A 19,487-nucleotide genomic window follows, 5' to 3' on the forward strand; every position below is an offset into this window, starting at 1 on the left:
CAGGGCTTGTATTTAAAACCAAACAGTTAGCATATGGTATCTATTGGCAGAAGCTGGCTCTTTGGCGGTGTTGTGATGATTATCTTGCATTTTAAGCTCAGAGAAGGCTTAAAATCAGGGGTTTGGTAACTGATACCACTGTAGGGTGACTGTGGTAAACCAGAGAATCAGAATAATGTTAGCTTTGAAATACAGATCACAGTTACGTTTGACTCCCAAAATGTATTTACACAGGCATCGTAATTAGAACTGCAGCTAAGCCATATTGGACATCTTCCATGTAAAGTTGCTTTAAAAAGATTAAAGGATGACATTCTCGCCCATGGGAGTTTTGCCAATTGCTTTGCTCAAGCCAGGAGTTCACTGAAACACAGAAATGCTTCCTAGATTATTAAGGTTGTGACATTTCCGGGCACGAACAAGGACATATGAAATCAGTCAGTGTTTCTTGTGGCCTCTTACTATTCCTGTCTGTTCTGTCTTGGGTTTCTTCCCTTGTTTCCAATCGATTCTACCTTAATATTTCCTATGTTTGTCAACATGTGCCACAACTTTAACATTATTTAAGCACAGGTTTTTAAATTTAACTAGATGTAGAGGCAATTAATGATGCCATCTGTCTTGTGAGAGAGAGATTACACAAAAGATTGTGCTCCTGAAAGCACTATTTTTTGGCAAACAAGAAATCCTATTAGACTCTCAGAACATTTGCTTACTAATTTCAGAAGTGCCCACCTTAATGCAGTAGCTGAAAGGCTCAGATACATTTCCTGGAAGTACAGTATACTTAGGCATACTCTCAATTATATTTTACAGAAAATATCAACCGATACCTGATATTTTCAGTAAAACTAAAAATTAAGTGTATCATTGAACATCTGTTACCAATACGCTCTGAGTATTTAAATACTTTAAAAAATCCCTGAAACCTTCATGAAGTTACATGCTACATAAATACAATTCTTTAAGAAATGTGAAGGGCCAAATAAGTGAAAACGTATTTCCGCCTTTGCAGACAGAGCAGCTGTATGCTGGCAATCCATGTCTTCACATGTACTTCTCCTGTGTGCTTGTGCAAAGGGGGCTTCGGAGCAGAAGAAAGCATTGTATGTATTTGAGTTTCAGGCTCTTCATCTGCAAGCCTTTAAAAATCGGTGTGTCATAAGCATAAAACTAATTTTGGTATGAACAATAGGGTATTGCTTATATTTTAAAGATTGCTACTGTTAGCAAGTATTTTCCTTCAACATGCTTTTGTCATATTGCTGCGTTCCTTTGGAGCACTAGGAGCAAAGAGGCTCTGCGTGATGGATAAGGAACAACGCGTGTCTGCCAAACACACAAGTCAAGGGGAGGCCTGAGCGAATGTAGAAATGAGAAAGTAATCTGTTTGGGTCACTGTAGAGCTTTGTGTCCATCACCAAAAGGTGACAAGAGGGATACTGTCTGCAGGCCTGGAGGAGCTGGGTGATGCTGTAACCTTTCAGATAGAAGAGACACTGCCTTGTATTTCTACTGGGTTTTCCATTTATTTCTACTCGGTTCCCAGGGGAGCTTTTCAATCTGTCGCTGCATGGGCAGTCCTAGCTGGCCTGTTTGCCACTGCTTCTACATACGGCATGTAATTCAGAGGCATCTACAGATTGCATCGTCCTCCGTCTACGTACAGCTCTTCCTTAAATTATGCTAGAACTGGAGGAGGTTGCGGATTGCAGCCAAGAGCACTGAGGGCAGTGCCTGTAGGAGGATCTAACTCCTGTCTGATAGTCTCCACGCCTGTCTGTCCTGCGGTCTGCTGCACGTTGTACTTAATTTCTTGCATTTCATTGCTATTTTGGGTATAACTCTGAGGCCAAGATTGGCGTCGTGGTGTTGGGTTAGCTGAGGAAGGCTAGAGCCTACCAGCGACTGCGTCGCACCCTGCACTGCCCATCCCAGGGCACGGCATGGGGGTCAGCACGGCGATGGTACCTGCGGGATTATGCTTCGGCTGCCACCGGCCGCCTGGCTGTGAGCACGCCGGCAGGGATCTGCGGGGCAGAGAAAGCTGGGGACTTGACACAATTCTCTCTCTGCCTCGGGAATCTATTTCTGTCTCGGTTATAAGCATCTGTGATTTGTTCCTCAGGGAAAGGGAGACGGAGACATGCTGTTTTCAGTGTCTTGGGGGGGAAGAAGTGAAGAAGAAAAATTAGGTGCATAACTTGGACTGAATCACTTCTGATTCCCACTCTATTTGCCAAGACTGATCTTTAAGAGCAACACCTTGACCCTTCAAAGTGAAGTCTTGCACAGTGTTGACCGAATGCTGCTCAGATCCCAACTTATCAAGGAGCTGACCTAAATAAGTCTGTTTAATTGAGTGGGAGTGTTTGGATGCATAAACTGACTTACATCCATAGATCTGTGGACAGATAATTTGGAGAAGCGGGGTCATAAGTCACCTTTTTCATCGGTCTCATAGCTTACACAGCCGCGTACCTCTTGCAGCAGCAGTGAGACAACACTGGACTAAGTTCAGTTTGGGCGCAGAGGAAAAGATGAGGAGAATTATAGAGCTGGGAATGTTTAGGTGGGTATTCTCCCTCTGTTCCAGTCCAGTGGTTTAAAAAGACCCTGAGGGGGCTGGCTACAGGGCTGGCAGCCAGCCTCGGCCAGGAAGGTCTGGGGTTAGGAGGGGCAAATCGGAGCAGATGTCTCTGAAGGCCATCGGTCAGCTCCGGCGTTACAGTTTAGTTAATGCTTTGGGGGATGCTTTCGCTGGGATGCATTCTTCTGTATTCAGATATGTGTCTTCAGATTTCTCCAGACAGATTATAGCATTTTCCATGTGTTATTTTCAAACAAGAGCCACGGTGTTTTCATTAACCATCTTCCAATCTTATATTCGGCAGGATAGAGGTTAGGGCCAGTTCTAGGGCCCTAAAATTTAAGTTTTCAGGCCAGCACCAGACCATCCCAGCAGCTGCCACGAGATGGCAGCCGGATAAGATTCTGTCTGCAATCACTGCTGAAATAATCAATTCTATTGTGAATTTTAAAAGTCACCAAAGCAGCTCTCTTTTCAGCACCCAAGCTGCATTAATATTTTACTAATTGACATTTTAACAGTGTCATTCAACTACTTCTTTAAAAATAGCAGGTGTGTTCTTTACAATAATGCAGACATCAATACTAGATGCAGATAAACCAGTTACGCTGGAGAAAGAAAAGCTGTAATTTAGTAACTCTTTAAGAATTTACGTTTCCTTCCCTTCTCAAGTTTATATTTTAAAGCTGAAGCATTTTTATGGGAGTTGTAAAGAATTACACTATAACTGAGAGGTCTTTACCATGAAGTGCAGGCTCTTAAGCTGTGTACGCTGAAGGACAGCATCTCCTGGCAGCACTTGGCAGTCTGTGTAAAAAGCGAGCAAATCCAGGCTTCGGCATATTTCCTTGGACAAACAGACAGTAAATCTTGCAGGATGTATTTCTAATTACTTTTTTTTTCCACTGGTGGGAGTCTGGAAATTCCAAATCTCTGCTTTGCTTACCTTAATCTAAAACCACTCTTAAGACTATCTAAAATCTTAACTACTGGCTCTACTACTTTTTTTTTTTAACGGTAAGTCATAATTAAAACTGAGATCTGATTATCTTTGAACTTTTATTTGTTGTTTCAAAATCATGTATCAGTTCTAGACTTCTCAAGTGAGCTCTGTTCCAGTTTAATGTCAGGACACATGTCCTGAAAGTCCCAAAATCTCAAGTGAAAGCTCCTTATGTTATGCTATTTTGCCATGCAGTCCTATCGGGATTTGACACCTATGACTGCATACGTGCCTGTATTGTATATCTTCAGAAAATGAGGATGGACTCAAATAATAGATATTTATTAATCTGTATGATTGTATAATTCTTTATTTTTACTTAAACTTGATCTTTTGCACAGGCCTTCTCCTAACAGCTCCTGACTTACTAGAGGGGATTATAATTCATCTGGTTATTAACTGCCTGACCTCCACAGACATTGCTTTATGAACTATGGAAATATATTCATAAAATTAAAAAAAAAAATTAAAACAACAAACCAACCAACCACAGAACACCACAGCTCAGGTTTTCAAGGCATTCTAGAAGCTTTTGACACCATTTTATAGTACTTTGAAAGAAAACCTGTTGCAATCCAATAGATGTTCATAGAGAGCCGAACCTAAATGAACTCCCTAGCTTGCTAAGAGAAGAACAGCCCAAATTAATACGTAGGTCTGATGTTTCGTTTGCTCTGCCTGTGCTTGGAGCTGTTAGACTGTTTTGAAGACTATGTGCCACACGGGTGGAGCTGGGTTCATCTTCCCAAGAAACGCTTTCATTCATTTTGGGTGTTTTGAGTTTGTTTTTTATTTCATAGACTGCAGGAACAGCTAGTGTTCTATGTCCTGAGACAAAGTGAAAAGCTTTTAATTGATTTCAGTAGGCTCACATTTCTGCATGTAGGGTTTTTTCAGTTGTCTGCCACAGATAGAACTGTCCCATCCTGCTTGTTTTACAGCTCCTTCGGCGCTGAACTAGGAGGATGCTCCTTCCTTTGAAACAGGAACCTTGCTGGAAAACAGCATTCCTTGCCCTGCTGGAACAGCAGGCATTGTGGGAAACTCTATCAAGATCTGTTCTTTGCTGCTTTTAGCTGATGCTGAGTATTTTTTCTTTAGAGCTCATGTAGTGCCACTCTCACTTTTCCCCCCCTGACTTCCGCATCGGCTTCAACTGCTTCTACATTTCAGTTTTCAAAGGCGTTGAGAGTGAGAGCCTGCCTGAGCTGCTTCTCCTAGTTACGGGTGGTGATGTCAAGAACGACGAGTGCCGTTTTCTTTGCCATATACAATCTAGTGCTACAAAGTTTGCAGGGAACAAAAGAATACACAGGCGAAGCCTTCAATCCAATCCCAGCGACAGTGGGGAGCGGTGCTGGGGGTCTCTAAATGGCACTCCCTCCTCCTCGCACGGTGCGCTGTGCCTCTGAGCCGCTGGAGGAGCCGTCCGTGGCGTCAGCTCTACTGTGAAAGTCTCCGTCACCCTTCACAGAGACTCTTCTGTCAGTTGAAGAGTCGTGTCTCCGTTTGGGGTGACTGGTGCCACCCTTATTATCGCTGCTTTCTTCTCCATCATACCTTTTCTTCTGTGCCTACCTCTGCTCGCACGCTGCGTGATGCTTCATTAAGGCTGGCCGCAGTCAGGACTGCAGAACTGGAAGGAGCAGCCAAGCTGAGAGCTTTCTGTGCTCCGACATTTTAATATGGCAAAAGAAGCAGAAGGAAGAGCAATAGGTATGTCTAAATTATATTGCCCAAATTGGTTATGTACATGTGATGCGCGGCTCTACTATATTCTTGCTTTAACATTAGGTGTTTGTCCCAGTTCGTGGTGTTCTCCGTAATCTGCTGCTGACGGCAGCCCTAGCCGTGCTGACTTAGCTTAGCGCTCAACATGCAACGAGCACTTTCGAAGCAGCGGAAATATGTGATCTTGGCATGAGCCTGGTAGCATCTTCATGGAAAATGAGAAGTCATCAACCACAGAGTCCACTTAATTAGAATTCTTTAGACACAGATATAAAGGATTCTGGTGCCCTTTATTACAATTAATTTTAGGTCATTACACTCAAGGGTCACCTGCTAACTTCAAAATGGTCAATGTGTGCTTAGTGTGATACAATGAGCTACCCCTTTCCTTTTGGGAATATATATTGATATATTAGTGGTGAAAGGTGCCAGACTGATAGACCCAGCAAACAGGCGTCCACTGCCTGCTTCCAGAGTAAGAGCACTATAAGCAGCTGCGTAGCTGTTGTCTTCACGCAGCTCCACCAGCCAGACTGAGGCCTGCCCAACTTCCATCCTTGCTCAAAACTACCGAAAACATTGCCTGTTACTGATTGCTATAATTTTTCAAAGTGCATTTGTGACCTTCAGGAACTGGAATGGGACTGAGAAATTGTTCCCTCAAAGAATTCAATCAACTAGTTACTAATGACCTGGCCTACATTTGAACTAACAAAATGGGAAAAAATTATCCATAAAAATAAAGTTAGATCTATTGCCCAGGCCCTGTGTCTTTCCTGTTTTTGTAGCAGTACAAAGGGGGTTTAAAGGGCACTTCTGGATTTCCATGGCCACAGGGAATTCCCTGCTAGGATCAAGCTGGAATCTTATGCTGTCTGACCCTTCTTCCTTTCTCCGCACGTTAGGGATGTTCTGGAACACATCCAGGGCAGAAAGGGACATGGCCACGAGACAGTGTTCTCTGACAATGCTGAGGCAGGAAAAGAATCCTTGGGGGCGATCCCGGCTGGCACACCGCAGCGGCCATTCGGCTGCGTTCACTTGCAGCAGGGGTGGTTCAGCCTCAGGCCCAGGATGAAAGGAGGTGGACAGGTGCCTTCCAGCCATGTTTGCCTGCCTTCCCCCTTGTGCTTGTGGACAGCTACACCCTATACTTAAAAAACCAAAATATACCATGACTTTACCTATGTAGAATGTAACTGTGACTGAAGCTTAAGTAGGTGTTTAGAGCTCTCCTTCCCTTCCTGTGACATTAAAGGGTAGCAGGTGGGGAGGGATGGACACTCTCCTTCATGGTACCTCCTTCACACCCTCCCTCCACCATACGGCCATCAGTCCACCCTGTTGACCCTTAATTTTGTAGGCAATGGTACGAGGGTAGTCAGTCTGAGATTATGAAGCCACGTCCGAAACAACTAGTTGTTATACTCTGAAAGTGAACAGAAACTCCTTAAACTAACATTTGGTCAGTCTCATGATTTCCAGCATGGAACTTGCCCTGCTAAAAGCTTTTTTTCTCCTCTTCCCTGTGTTGTAGCCCCTTCCTTGGGCAGAGATGAGGCTGGGGCCATCGCCGGCGCGGGGGCCCGGGAGTGCTGCTGCGCCTTCCCAAAGCAGCCACTGGGAACGCGCCAGCAGGGCATTACAGCCAGGTTGGCACGCTGGGTTTTTGTTCAGATTATGTGAAAAATATCACACAAGTGATTAATGCGTCTCTACATCTGAAATGAAAACAATGTCACTTGCACGTACTTTCATTTCAGTTACGGACAACATGGGATTTGTTGAGTAACTCTTGCAAAACATACGTGCTATCCCACGCCTGGTACGGTTTGTCTGAATCTTTACCAGGGTGTAATGAACTTGTCTTGCGCTAATGGCCGTTTTATGTTTGCCAGGCTGCGTTTGTTAACGCTTTATCTGCTGTTAAATGCTTAGCCCATTCTCTGCGCGTTGCCAGAACGCAGCCCTTGTACTTGCCCAGATGCACTACGGTCGCAGGGACGTCTTCGCTCAGCTTCTGTGGTTTTTCCATCTCAGCCGTTCTATGGTCCATCTTCAGTCAAACTTGCCTCCTGCCCCTCCGTTCGTACATCAGCAAAGCTTCCAGATAGTGCTGGTGTAGACTTTGAGGTTAGAGCAATGCAGGTGTAATATCAGGGTCTGGATTAAGAGCAACTCGTTCACTTTGAGCTCGTGAACAGTCCTTGGATATCCAAGATTTTCAGTAGTCCCTCGTCCCCTCATGCAGCCCTGCCATCTCTTTCTGTGGGCAAAGCTTTACTGGAGAATCTAATGTCCAACTCAATCATGGTTCAAGACACATTGGCTGTTGCGATTTGTTGATAATATTTATGGCAATTAATGTAATGCTTCTACAGTATGTATAGTTTATAATTACTATTTAGCTCATTGAAAAGGTTAGCACATACTAGAAAAGTACAAATTGATATGAAAGTTCCTGTCTTGCAGAAGTGATGATAAAGAATAAATTATTGAAGAAAATTAAGCATTATAATTGGAGAATATTCCCCTATTACTAAGGAAAGCCAGCCATTAGCATCCGATTTGCATTTTATACCATGCAGCAGGAAATATTTAAGTTGACAAATAGGATATTTAATACAGCAACAGATACTTGGCAGTTAGATATTAACAACTGTTACTGATGTGATTTATTCACCATTATAAAAAGGGCATTACTATGTGAATATGATTCAGAAATTAACTCCAGTTTACCGAAAGGCCTTGACTGCCTGACCTCTTAATATCCTTATAATGACGCCATTTACCATTCAAAGGCTTATTCAAGTCACTCACTGCTAGATTTGTTTTAAAGGGGTCCACTGTAGGGCAGATATTTGCGTGTGTTAACATTTCTCATTGGCGTAGTAGGTACGAGCATTTTTTAAGTGGGAAAAACTCCTGGGTAAAACCATGCTCAGGTGATCGGGTCGGAGGAGCCCACAGAAGCAATCCATGGTACTTCCTTCTGCTACACCCTTGGCGTGGACTGGCCTCACAAATCCTGCCTGCCTTCTATGTGCTTTAATGCTTTGAAACCTTCTTGAGGTTTGTATGAGGCTTTTATCATTGCCTGCACAAGGGTGGGGTGGGCTTCCCCTCCGCCCGCCTGTGGGACACGTTCCACTGGCAGCTCTAGGACCTTACGGTTTGGTTTCTTGTGTAGTTATGCGAGTATAAACCTGAATTAGCACCACGAAACAGCGGTGTGAGTGGAAGCAGAACCATGCCGCAAGTGGTATGGTTTTGTACATGCTGAGGTATCCGCTGTTTGATGAGGCCGTGTATTGCAACGGGAACGGGCTGTGCTCAACCCCTGTGATGACCGATATGTATTCCTACACACGGATTCCACGCTTCCCTACTCCTTTTACTCAGTTTGGCTTTGCCTTCTGGAACTTCCCTTTTTTGATCTCAAAATATCTATTTGTAAATCAAGGTTGACTTTACTTGACCTTAATTATTCTTCAGCTGAAAAATCCAGATGCGATATTTAGTATTTCAATAACTACCTATTTAATGTGGTACAGGCTTTACAGCTGTTGAGCTCATCTGTCTCCTTTCTCTAACTGTTGCTAAAATCTTGGTAGTATAGGTCACTGTTTTGTCCATAGCCTTTTGGTTTTCTTGGAAAAGTTACTTTTGAAGTTACCTAAGAATTCCAATTGTTCCTGTTTGGAAGTGGTTTACTGCTGCCAGTGATGCAGCAGCACAAGCAAACCATAAGTATGCATGCCAGCATGCATGCAAGTAAAGCATAGATGATCCTTTACACAACTGTTGAGTTTCACCCTTCTTGTTTTGTGGTTTTTTTTTTTTTTTTTTTTTGTTGTTTTAATTTTAATGCACCTGTTTGTGCTTCGATTAGGTATGGGCAACAGACCTTGACCTTTGCTATAGTGACCAGCTGGCCTTGACTCAGCTCATGTTGTACGTGACAGATGGAAATCTGGACTGTCACTCTAGCTGCTTTGAAGTATCTCTTGGTTCAAAGAAAATGAAAAGCCAATGTATTCAGCATGAGGAGACAAAAACTGTAAGCAGTGATTTGTTTACAAATAAAATTATTAATGTAAATTGCCGAAAAGTTAAAATCTGCCCTAGATCGCTCTTCTAGAGGAACTGAATTTGCTCCTTTCAGATTTTAAAACTGCTACTTTTAGATTTTACATGGTTAGTAAAGTAAACGGGATACCATCACGTTAGAAATTAAAGGAAAGGTTCTGGATGCTTATGGGTACCTGATTATTCATCTTTTTGCGCTCAGTAAGATTGATTTGTGGTAGTGACAAACTTCTAAATATTTTAGGTAGCTCTCAAGTTGTAAAAAATATGGTAATTTATACATTGCATGAAAAAGGAATGAGATGAAAGCACTGCCCCTGACCATAGGAGTAACTTAGGAGGAAATCTGAGCCCTCAGCTCATGAGCTCTGGTTTAGGATCAGAAGTTAGAGCACTGAAGGTCTACGTCAGCTTTGTACTTTCATGCACAAAACTGGGGGTACAACAATCAGGGCTACGTCTGCAGTAGGATCTGAACAACCTAAATCCCTCCCAACTCGCCCTTGAGTTAAACCCAAAGCTTGGTTCCCAGAACCTTCACTCAGCTCTGCATCCATCTAACTGTTTAGTATTCATCTTCCATATTAATTATTCAGTATTAATTATGGACAGAGTCATTTGAAGAAAAACTCATAGCACCCTAGCTGAGGTGAGCTCCCTCGGCAGGCATATGCAGCCGCGCTCGCTCTCTCTGGACCAGAGTTACAAAGCCCAAGGGGAAGAGGCAACACCAAGCCAGACAGCTGAGCCCTGAAGACCCCCAACCAGTCTTTCTCTTTTCTATTGTCAGGTCAGATCCATCCACACTCGGCGTCACACGCTGTGAATTCACGTGTGCTCGGCTGTCCGTGGGTGTTGCACATAAAGCCGGGGTGCTCAGGATTGTAGGTTTAGGTAGTGAAAAGATGAGTCCTGTGGCACTTGCTTCTTGTGGATCTCACCTTTAATCTCCCCGAAAACTCTTTAGATTGTGTCCGTAATAGTGCCTCCAGCGATGTGATGTTAGAGAAGATGACACTTTGTGTATTGCTTTGCAACCCTTATAAACACGCTGTCACGGAAGCATGGTTAACATACGACTTGCTTATTATGCTGATTTGCTAAATTAGATCAATCTTGATGCAGGATTCAATATGGCTCTGAACCTTGAGACCATCCCTCTAAAAAAGGGAAGAAAGGCCTTTAGAAAAGCCAGAGAGTAAGAAATACATGTATAAGTACACGTAGATATACCCACAGAGATATAAACCAGATGCCGTTTTACACATTTTGACAGAAGATTCACAACTCCCTTTTTTTCATACATGGAGGAGGAATGTAGCACGGTTCCAAAAATGTCATGGAGCTATAATTTAGAGGTTAATGAGCTCTTGATCTATTGTTCTTGTCAAGCAACCACTTTTAGTTGGAGAGGAGTAAATTAGATATGATTAGTCCCAGTAGTACAAGTTTTAGAAATGAAAAGTAATCAAGTAGCAACTTTATTTAATTAAAATTCTGTCAGAATTAACATAAATTGTCACTATATCCTTTATTTTTTTTTCTTTCTGTACTTCTGGGGTTTTTATCTCTCTAAGAGTTAACTACAAAAATGCACTCTCTTAGGAAAATATCTTTAGAAAAAGAAACAAACCAAGAGACAAATGCTTTTACAGCACATGATCTGTAATGAATGATTAAGTAAAACACTTTGTGTAAAATTATGATGTTAATAATGATTCTGTCCCTTTTAATTTATTATATATTCCCAATCCTGGTAGGTTTGATTTTGATAAAATGGAGCAGCAACTGAGTTTGTGTGATGATTTTATTTTTAGAAATCCTTCTTTGAAAGAACAAATTTCCTAGATACTGCTGCTACTGTAATTATGTACAAAACCAATCACTCATTATAGTTAGGATACATTATCTTCTAGACAGATGAGGCTAAATAAGCAACACATTAATAATTCATACTGCAGTTCATTATGCATGTGTATGCATGCTTTGTAGCTGAAATAAGCACCTCATCAACCTGATGCCAACCCTTAAACAATAGTTCTGTGTTATTGCAGCCACATTCAAGTTTACGCTTGTTAAACTGCTACTTGGATTATTTTATCAAGCATTCATTTATTTGTGGTCCCCTACTGCAGAAAACAGATTTTGGAAGCTCCTTTTTTAAGTTAATGACTTGAGCAATGGGTGTTATTAATTCTCAGAATATTATAAACATGATTAATTTTCAGGCAGAGATGTATTGTATAAGGATTTCAACTATGTCAACTTAAATGAGTCAATGTCAAAACAACTATCATTTTAGAAAAAATACTGTAAATTACATGCTTCAACGTGCAGCATCCCCACTCTGAACAACAGTCCAGTATTAAAAAATAACATCACAGGAAAGCCTTGGTTTAGGAGAACATCTCTATTCAGCTCTACTCAACGCAACAATTTTGTCCTATGCACTGGTAAGAATTTAAACTCAAATGCAGTACTGATTTTTATCCATAGCATGAACTCCACTGGTATCAGTTGTGTAGCTCCTTGGAGTCACTGTGCCTGGTCTTCTCAAAGGCTTGCTGGAAAAATTATGCACACTCCTGCTGTAGCAGAATGCTCAGTCTTGGAGAAACCCAGTTTCAAAACCTACTGATTATGCACTTTGGAATTTCTGCTATCGAGAAGAGCTGACTCTAGGACAACGTGTGTTACCACAGGGCAGGATGGATTCAGAGGATCCACTTAGAATCATTTCACAGGACTCAGTTACCAATGAAGCTGTGAAAATATCAAAATGTGATTCATAAAGGGTGATTCTGTAGACCTGATCTATAATATAAGGTTTTACATACAGCGTGAGGTGAGGATTTAATTTTGCTGCATGGAAACGTCTGTGTTCAGTAGACATTGTGATGAACAGAAATTCCTCCAAATGGAGCTGGAACTCTACATTTCCATGAGTTCACTGAGAAAAAGCCGTTTAAATAGTAAATTGTTGGGTTTTTGTATAAACTAGTATGAAAATAAAGAATCCCGTGTTGTTTTCTCTAGCCTTCTCCAATAAGCAACCGGTGTGCAGTAGCAAGCAGCCAACTGAGGCACTCAGGCCTTTCAGTAATCTACTACCATGTTCTCCTCCAGATGTGTAAAGTTCACGGTGTTGGATTTGACCTCCAGGTATGAACGGGAAAGATTAGAAAGCGTGATATTCACTCTGCATAATTTTTTTTTGTAAATTCTAATATGGTGAAACCACTTAGCACAATGTAAAGTTTAAGTGTCCCATTTAGCATAATGTAATGTTTAAGTGTTCTGTTAAAAACACAGCAAGGTGTTGCTCTACAGTTTTGTTGAAGGGGACTTGGTATAAATCAGGATTGATTTTATTTGCAATTGTTTTCATGCTGCTAATTAATGAACTCTGAATTGCACAAAGGTCTTCCGTAGTTCCCGTACAAATTAGTCGAGTATTAGAACGCTTACCTGTCAGCTTACTTTAGCTGGGGTCCAAGTCTTGAAGAACTGCAGTAGTGAGATACCGGTCTGATTTGGCTTAAGCCTGGAAGCAGTGAAGGATGAGGAATTACAGCATGTCTATGATACACAGCAGGGAGCGAGACGGTGTCTCTCTCGGAGGCTACGGAGGGAATGCTGTCCCGGCAGGTTTGTTCGCACGGCTCGGCGGGCAAAAAGGATTATGGCTGTGAGCCAGGAGCTGTGCTTGGGTTTAGGACCATGCTAGCGCTGAGTTTTCATGAGAGCGCTGGGCCATCATACGGCCCTTTCACACGCCTCTGTACCCGTAAGATAAGATACATCTTCAGAGGCCAAGAGGTCGGGTGATAATGGGCAACAGAAAGAGGAACGAAGAAATGAAAATGCAGTCTTTGCTAGGAAAGGAACTGCTTAAGGCTTATGAACAGAATTGTAAAAGAGTTTAGAAGGTGTTATGCAAGAGAGAACAGCAGACGGATTTCCGATCCTAGGGCACAGGGCTTCACTGGGAAATGCAGAGTTGTACGTGTTTTCTCAGCAGAAACCCTCCCCGGGGAGGGCACCTGCTTATGAGAGCTCCCACAGCGACACGCCGACACTGTCGCTTAGTGCATCTGAAAATCAAACTGTGAGTTTTGCTGCTGACCAAACTGGCCATTAACCAGAGCAGAAGGTTAATGAAAGTCATGTCCTGTGTATATCTAAGGTGAACTATGAGCTTTCAGAACAGGAAAACCTAAACTTACTTTCACTGTCTTTCAGTCTAAGTGTGTGTAAGGCTTTTAGGGGTTAACCTGTCTCTTGACAACAGTAACTATCTAAGGAGATAATTTTTGAGATACTTATGACCATTTCTTACTGCTTTGGAACAAAAATATTTGCTACTGAATTGACTCTGCCATATGTGTTCTATTTACATAAAGTTAATGTATTGTATTCTCTACAAGAAGTTAGAGCAACAATCTTACACTAAGCAATAATCCATTACACACAATTCAAAACTAGCGTTTCTTAGATACGGTTATGCACTTACTGTCCCTGCATAATACATTTATTATAATTATCACTATTTTAGGAATAATTAAGGCAACTTTGTCTTTTCATTTAACAGGAAAAACAGGGAACAGTTTTTATATTGTATGAAGATCAGAAGCGATACAGATTGGGAATGATGTAAGTATGTCCATTCCATAAACATGGATAAAAGCTGGGAACACGCTTGATCCGAAGAACAACCCCACAGCGGGTGCTGGCTCCGGCTCCAGCAAAGGTCATCTGGGAGATGAGCCGTCGAACACCATGCACTCCAGTTCACTGACTGTCACCTACTGCTCAGAACAGTAAAATGGCTTCTTGTAAGGCTGGCCTTTTGATAAGTTTAGGGAGGCTTTAAGCATTTTAGTAACAAAAAAAGTGCAGAAATCTGCTTAGATCAAAGCCTGACTGCATTGCAGACTAAAGAGCTACTGCAATTAGCTTTACGAGAGCTAGATTCACTGTCAACAGCGATCTAGCTGCGAGAGCACGCGGATTAGCACTGGCTTACTTTTACAGGCGACGTTATTAAAAACCTAACTGTATATGATGCAAAGAAGGTTGAAGTGTAATGCCTTTTTATATTGTTATTCACAAAGTGATCAATGGCAGTCGTGCAACAGCAGATCTGATGGTTTAGTAATTCTTTATACATACAAACCTCTCCTAAGAAGTGTAAGACAGCATAATCTGCACAAATCTACTATACTGTGATTGAAAACGTCTCCTCAGAGAGAATTTATGTAACATTTACCGGCGAAATAGGACATAATGAGTGAGGGGCTGAAATGGTCTGTTCACAGTCTGTTCTGTATTCCTTTGACGCTGGAGCTATTTCATTAATGACCTGGGTAAGAAAACAGTTTCCTCAAGTGCTGGATGTGACTGCAAGTATTTTGGAAGGAGGAATAGAATTCAAAATGATCTCGACAAAATAAAGAAACAATATGAAACCCAGAATTAGATTCAGTTGGAACTAGGTGCAAGAAATTACACTTACATAGCGGTAATGAATATGAGGAACAACCAGCTTTGCAGGAAAGCATCTGTGAGTTACAGTGGCTTACAAACTGCCTGCAAGTCACGATGTCATGATCTTATGGAAAAAAGCAAACAATATAACATGGGAGACCTTGAAGTAATCCTTCCACTCAACTCAGAGGAGGCAATGAAAATGTTTAGAGTTCTAGAAAGCATGACTTAGAAGGCAAGACTAAAGGGGATGGGGGGAAAGAAGCAGAAGTGAGATCTGCTAACAACCTTCAAGCACATAAAAAGCCTCTGTGGGAAGGAAAAATCTAATTTCCGTGCCTTTGGTAGCAGGACGAGAAGAAATGAACTTAACTTGCATGCAAGAAAGATTCATGTTTAGCATAAGAAAAATTTCTGATAGTAAGGGAAGCGAAGAACTAATTAGATTGTTCAGGGCGGTTGTCACTGACAGTGTTTAGTAACAGATTAGACAAACCTCTGTCAGGATGATATAAGTAGCATTGATCCTGCCCTAGCACAGGGAATGGACTAAATGAATCCTAAAGATTGTTTCTTGATTCTTTCAGCCTGTACCGAGCTCCTTGTGGATGAGGCTGTTGGTAGTATAGAAACGAGTCCTATTTGTTTAAAGCTTAGATATTCCTGTACCATACTTCACTCACCTGCAGTCGCAATATAGGCAGCTTACACGATTGAGCTGTGAGATAAATTTGGAAGAAAATCACTAAACGAGAACTTGTAAAATGTCTACAGCAGCCATTTAAAAAGTGATTCAGGCATCTGAAAGTGTTCCGTAAGGTGGTAAACTCTCCTAACAGCCCACTGATGCTGAAAGGTGAGCTCCTTCCTTCCCTGACCCCAGCTATGGAGTCCTCCTCCCTCCTGACCCTCTTTTTGCGTTGTCTCCGGTACTTTTATGCCTCTCCAGGAGTTGATTCAGCTCAAGAACTCAGCAGAAAGCTTTCTTTTCTTGGGTTGGTTCTCTGTGAGGCTAAAAGAGAATCAGTCCATAGAGGGGTAAATAGTGAGCATGAGAGTTGTGCAAGATAGCTGGGGAGGAACTGAAGAGAGGAGAAGGACCTGCCCCTTTCAGAGTCAATGAACTGTTGGATTGGCTTGTCTCGGTCTGTGTGATTCTGTTAGCCATGTACCTTGGAAAGTGGAGTCCTTATGTTAGAAATGCTGCATCCTACATTCTTGCTAGCTCCTTTAGAACAATACATCAGTTGTTGCTCCCCAGTAAGAAACGTAACAACGCCTCTTGGATCATCAGTTTGAATCGGCAGTTAATAATATATTACCAGAATATTCTCACATGTATTTGCCATGCCATTCTGATCCCACATTTGTCTTCCATCAGATTTTTCGATGCAATTTCATGATCCTAATTTGGAAATAATGTCAAGAACATGACAGTTTAAGCTTACAAAATCACTGAACTACCTGAAACATCTATGTGAATTATCATCCACTTTACTACATTGGAGATCTATTGTCAGTTCCAGTCAGTAAATGAGGTACATTCTTCCTTAGTGTAATATCCTGTTCCATAAGATCGTATGTATCGAGAGTCTGTACGTACCACTGAGAAACCAAAGTCTCCAAAGCTACAACAATCTAAGAAAGGCTGATACTGCTGAAACATCTCCTTCAGCTGTCTTCCACAAATTGTAGGCAGAAGCAACAGCTCTTCTAAACTAACGTAGGTGTTTAAAGTCTTCTCCTGTCTCAGTCAACGCTCAACACTAGCCTTTTACTTGGAGCAGCCGAAATGTTACTGCTTACTTCTGCTAAGTTGATTAATAAAAATTATTTATTACACAAATCCTTTCTGTTGACAAGTTAAAATGGAGCCTCATCTTTCATATCTCCCTGAAGATTGCCACCTTGTGAGATTGAAAATACTCATTAAATTCCATCACCAGACAGGCACAAATGAGAGGGTGATTGTTTTTAAGCATGTGAAGGGAATCATTGGTAAACTCATTTGTTTGGATATCATTAACAGAACAATCGGAGAGGATCTCCAGGGGGTCCTCATGACCTTTGCTCGCAATCTCTTCATCATCCATCAAGAAATATCAGCACCTAATATGCAAGGCGAGACCAATTTTAAGGTGAGGTGTTAATTAACTAACGATCCTGGTTAATTTCTGTACAAGGGCTGAAAATACCTCATGCTGTATCATAAACAAGTGCTAAACCATTCCTTTTTTATTGCTAGCGGTATGTATTTTACAGTGTCTAGGTCAATATAGTAAGTCTCCCAATGAACCTGTTAGTTAAATTTAAGTTTGAAACTTTTTCTTTGAAAAGAAACATACTTTAGCGTGAAATGATTTGTAATGTAATGCTCCCAACTGTCCTTTGTAAGAGCAAAGGAGCTATTGGCACTGCTCAGACAGTACTGTCACAATTGTCTGTTTTCTTTTAAAGGGACACCATCAAGGTAGGAATCTTAAATTAGAAGCAAACTTCTCTGTTTATAATAGCTCCTTAGATTATTAGCACTCATTTCTTTTAAGCAGGCAGCCACTGAGCACTTAATCCAGTAGTGCACGTCTTCCACCCTGCCATCACTTTCACCAGCCAATTCTGTTCCCAATTTTCTCTGCCCGCTGAATCTGCCCGCAGCGCCCGTCCCCGCGCGCCAGCGATGCTCTGGGGTGGTGCGGGGGCAGGCAGGACAAAGCGCGGGGGCTCCTCGCGCCGGGAGCGTTCCCCCAGGAGCGCCCACCTTTGCTCCGAGGCTCCTTTGTGCCGACCTTGCTGGCAAAAGGAGACAGTAAAGCAATAATGAATCCAACCCCGTGCCCCGAAACAAGCACTCATTACAATGCTGCTTTTTGATTCCAGAGAATAGCTAAACTTTCCAGAGGGAGTTCTTTTGCTAAGCTATATCACCTTTAACTTTATAAAAAGTTTCTAAGATCCTGTCTGTAAGCGTTTTGTAGAAAGGTGAAGGGGAGTGTGGTGTTACAGATTTCTATCTTAAATCGCACAAAGTAACTTCTATCAGATTCTTTCCAGTGTTAACTCCGACTACATTTTCCTCTACCAGCACGGTGTGAAATAACAGTTTTAGAGAAGTTATAATTAAATGTCAACATGCTACAGAATAAACAAAAAACCACCCCTTTCTTCAAGATGAGGGAGTGAAAAGCAACCAGTGAAGAAAAATATAAAAGGGAAGTCTTCTTCATAGTGAGTTAACAATGATTTACATGTGAAATAGAACACATGTCAGTTAATTAGAAGTACAAATTGCAATGAATTGTATTTTTATTTACCTGAGATTTGTACATATTTACTAATAATTCTCCCAACTTTCCCCAAAGTAATAGTAAATTTAAATTGGTGCATCATGTCTTGTGTAACCCTGGTTACCTTTTCAAGGCAAGTACTACCAGCTGTGCATTTTGGCTGCTAGATTTCATTATAATGCCCATTAAATAACTTGCATTCCTTGATTCTGTTACAGATGGCAATTCAAGATATTGAAGCAATTCTAGGAATTACAGCAGAAAACAAACTGAAATTGGAAGCAGAGCAACCTTCAAAAGCAGATGCTCTGAAAGAATAGTTAACAGAAAATGTTTAAGTGCCTTATTCTTTATGCTTCTGGAAATGCTTTCTCATCTGTAACAACAGGTTTGGTTTTCCTTCTGCATTGGCATGTGAAGTAATATTAACTGAGACTGTACATTTCCATGGTTTCCGAGTGCAGCATTTAGAATATCCCTTCTTTCGCAAAAATCAACTGTTGAAAAGCAGAGGATCGTAATAAATGCCCCTGATGTTCATATTGTTGTTCCTGCAGTACAGTACCTGTTTTTAAAGTCTTATTAATGAATACATAGAGGGATCATGCTGTCTTTGTCACTAAATCACACTAGGAGATCATGCTCTATTGAAGAGAGTCCTGTGACCCTAAATTCCCTTTCAAACCTACCGTCTTCTAAAATACAGGCTTCCAACATGCAAGTAGGTCCAGTGTTCCTCCGCCTATAAATAAATACACTTACATGCCATCTTATCAGTAAGGCCAGAAACCCAGATTCCTCTTCAGAACCCACTGTCCTTATTGTTATCATTCCACTATTTCTTTTGCAATCTACAGAGTTTTGCAGCAGTTGTTTTACGTTCACTTTCAAATTATCAAAAATAATAGTAATGGCACTGATTCAACAATAGATTCTGAGACGACCATTAGAATTAGACTTGTACTATGATTCCCCGTATACCACAGCTTTTGTGGATCTATCTGTCCATCAGATAGCGTATTTCAGATTCTGCTGACATTTTTGTCAGAATTGCTGTGCACTGTTATGTTAAAGGACAAGTTATATTTATAAAATTATCTTTGTCCTTCAAATCTCTAATCTCATCCCAACAGACAACACGTTCTAAATTTTACTACAGGAGAGTGCATCTTCTCCATTGGATGGGCACTACTGTCCCAAGCGTGGCAAGTATCTTGGAGGTCACTTCCCAAAAAGTTCAGGCAAAACCTAGTTTTTAAGACCAATAATTAATGTGACCAAGCAGTTGCAGCAGATCAGTGCC

General features: G+C 41.5%; 1 protein-coding gene across 1 annotated transcript in view; it reads left to right on the top strand.

The window, feature by feature from the left end:
• Window positions 1-18,695, top strand: part of IQCH (IQ motif containing H) — a gene marked incomplete at its 5' end in the record, with an annotated part of 70,863 nt that extends 52,168 nt beyond the window's left edge. The window contains 5 exons of the mRNA XM_010291870.1: window positions 9,217-9,384; window positions 12,450-12,575; window positions 14,005-14,066; window positions 16,930-17,038; window positions 18,403-18,695. Coding sequence (XP_010290172.1) covers window positions 9,217-9,384; window positions 12,450-12,575; window positions 14,005-14,066; window positions 16,930-17,038; window positions 18,403-18,504 — 567 coding nt within the window. The remainder of the gene's footprint in view (window positions 1-9,216; window positions 9,385-12,449; window positions 12,576-14,004; window positions 14,067-16,929; window positions 17,039-18,402) is intronic.
• Between the last annotated feature and the right edge of the window lie 792 nt (window positions 18,696-19,487).

Source organism: Phaethon lepturus, unplaced genomic scaffold (genome assembly GCF_000687285.1).
Source record: "Phaethon lepturus isolate BGI_N335 unplaced genomic scaffold, ASM68728v1 scaffold27287, whole genome shotgun sequence".
Lineage (NCBI taxonomy): Eukaryota > Metazoa > Chordata > Aves > Phaethontiformes > Phaethontidae > Phaethon > Phaethon lepturus.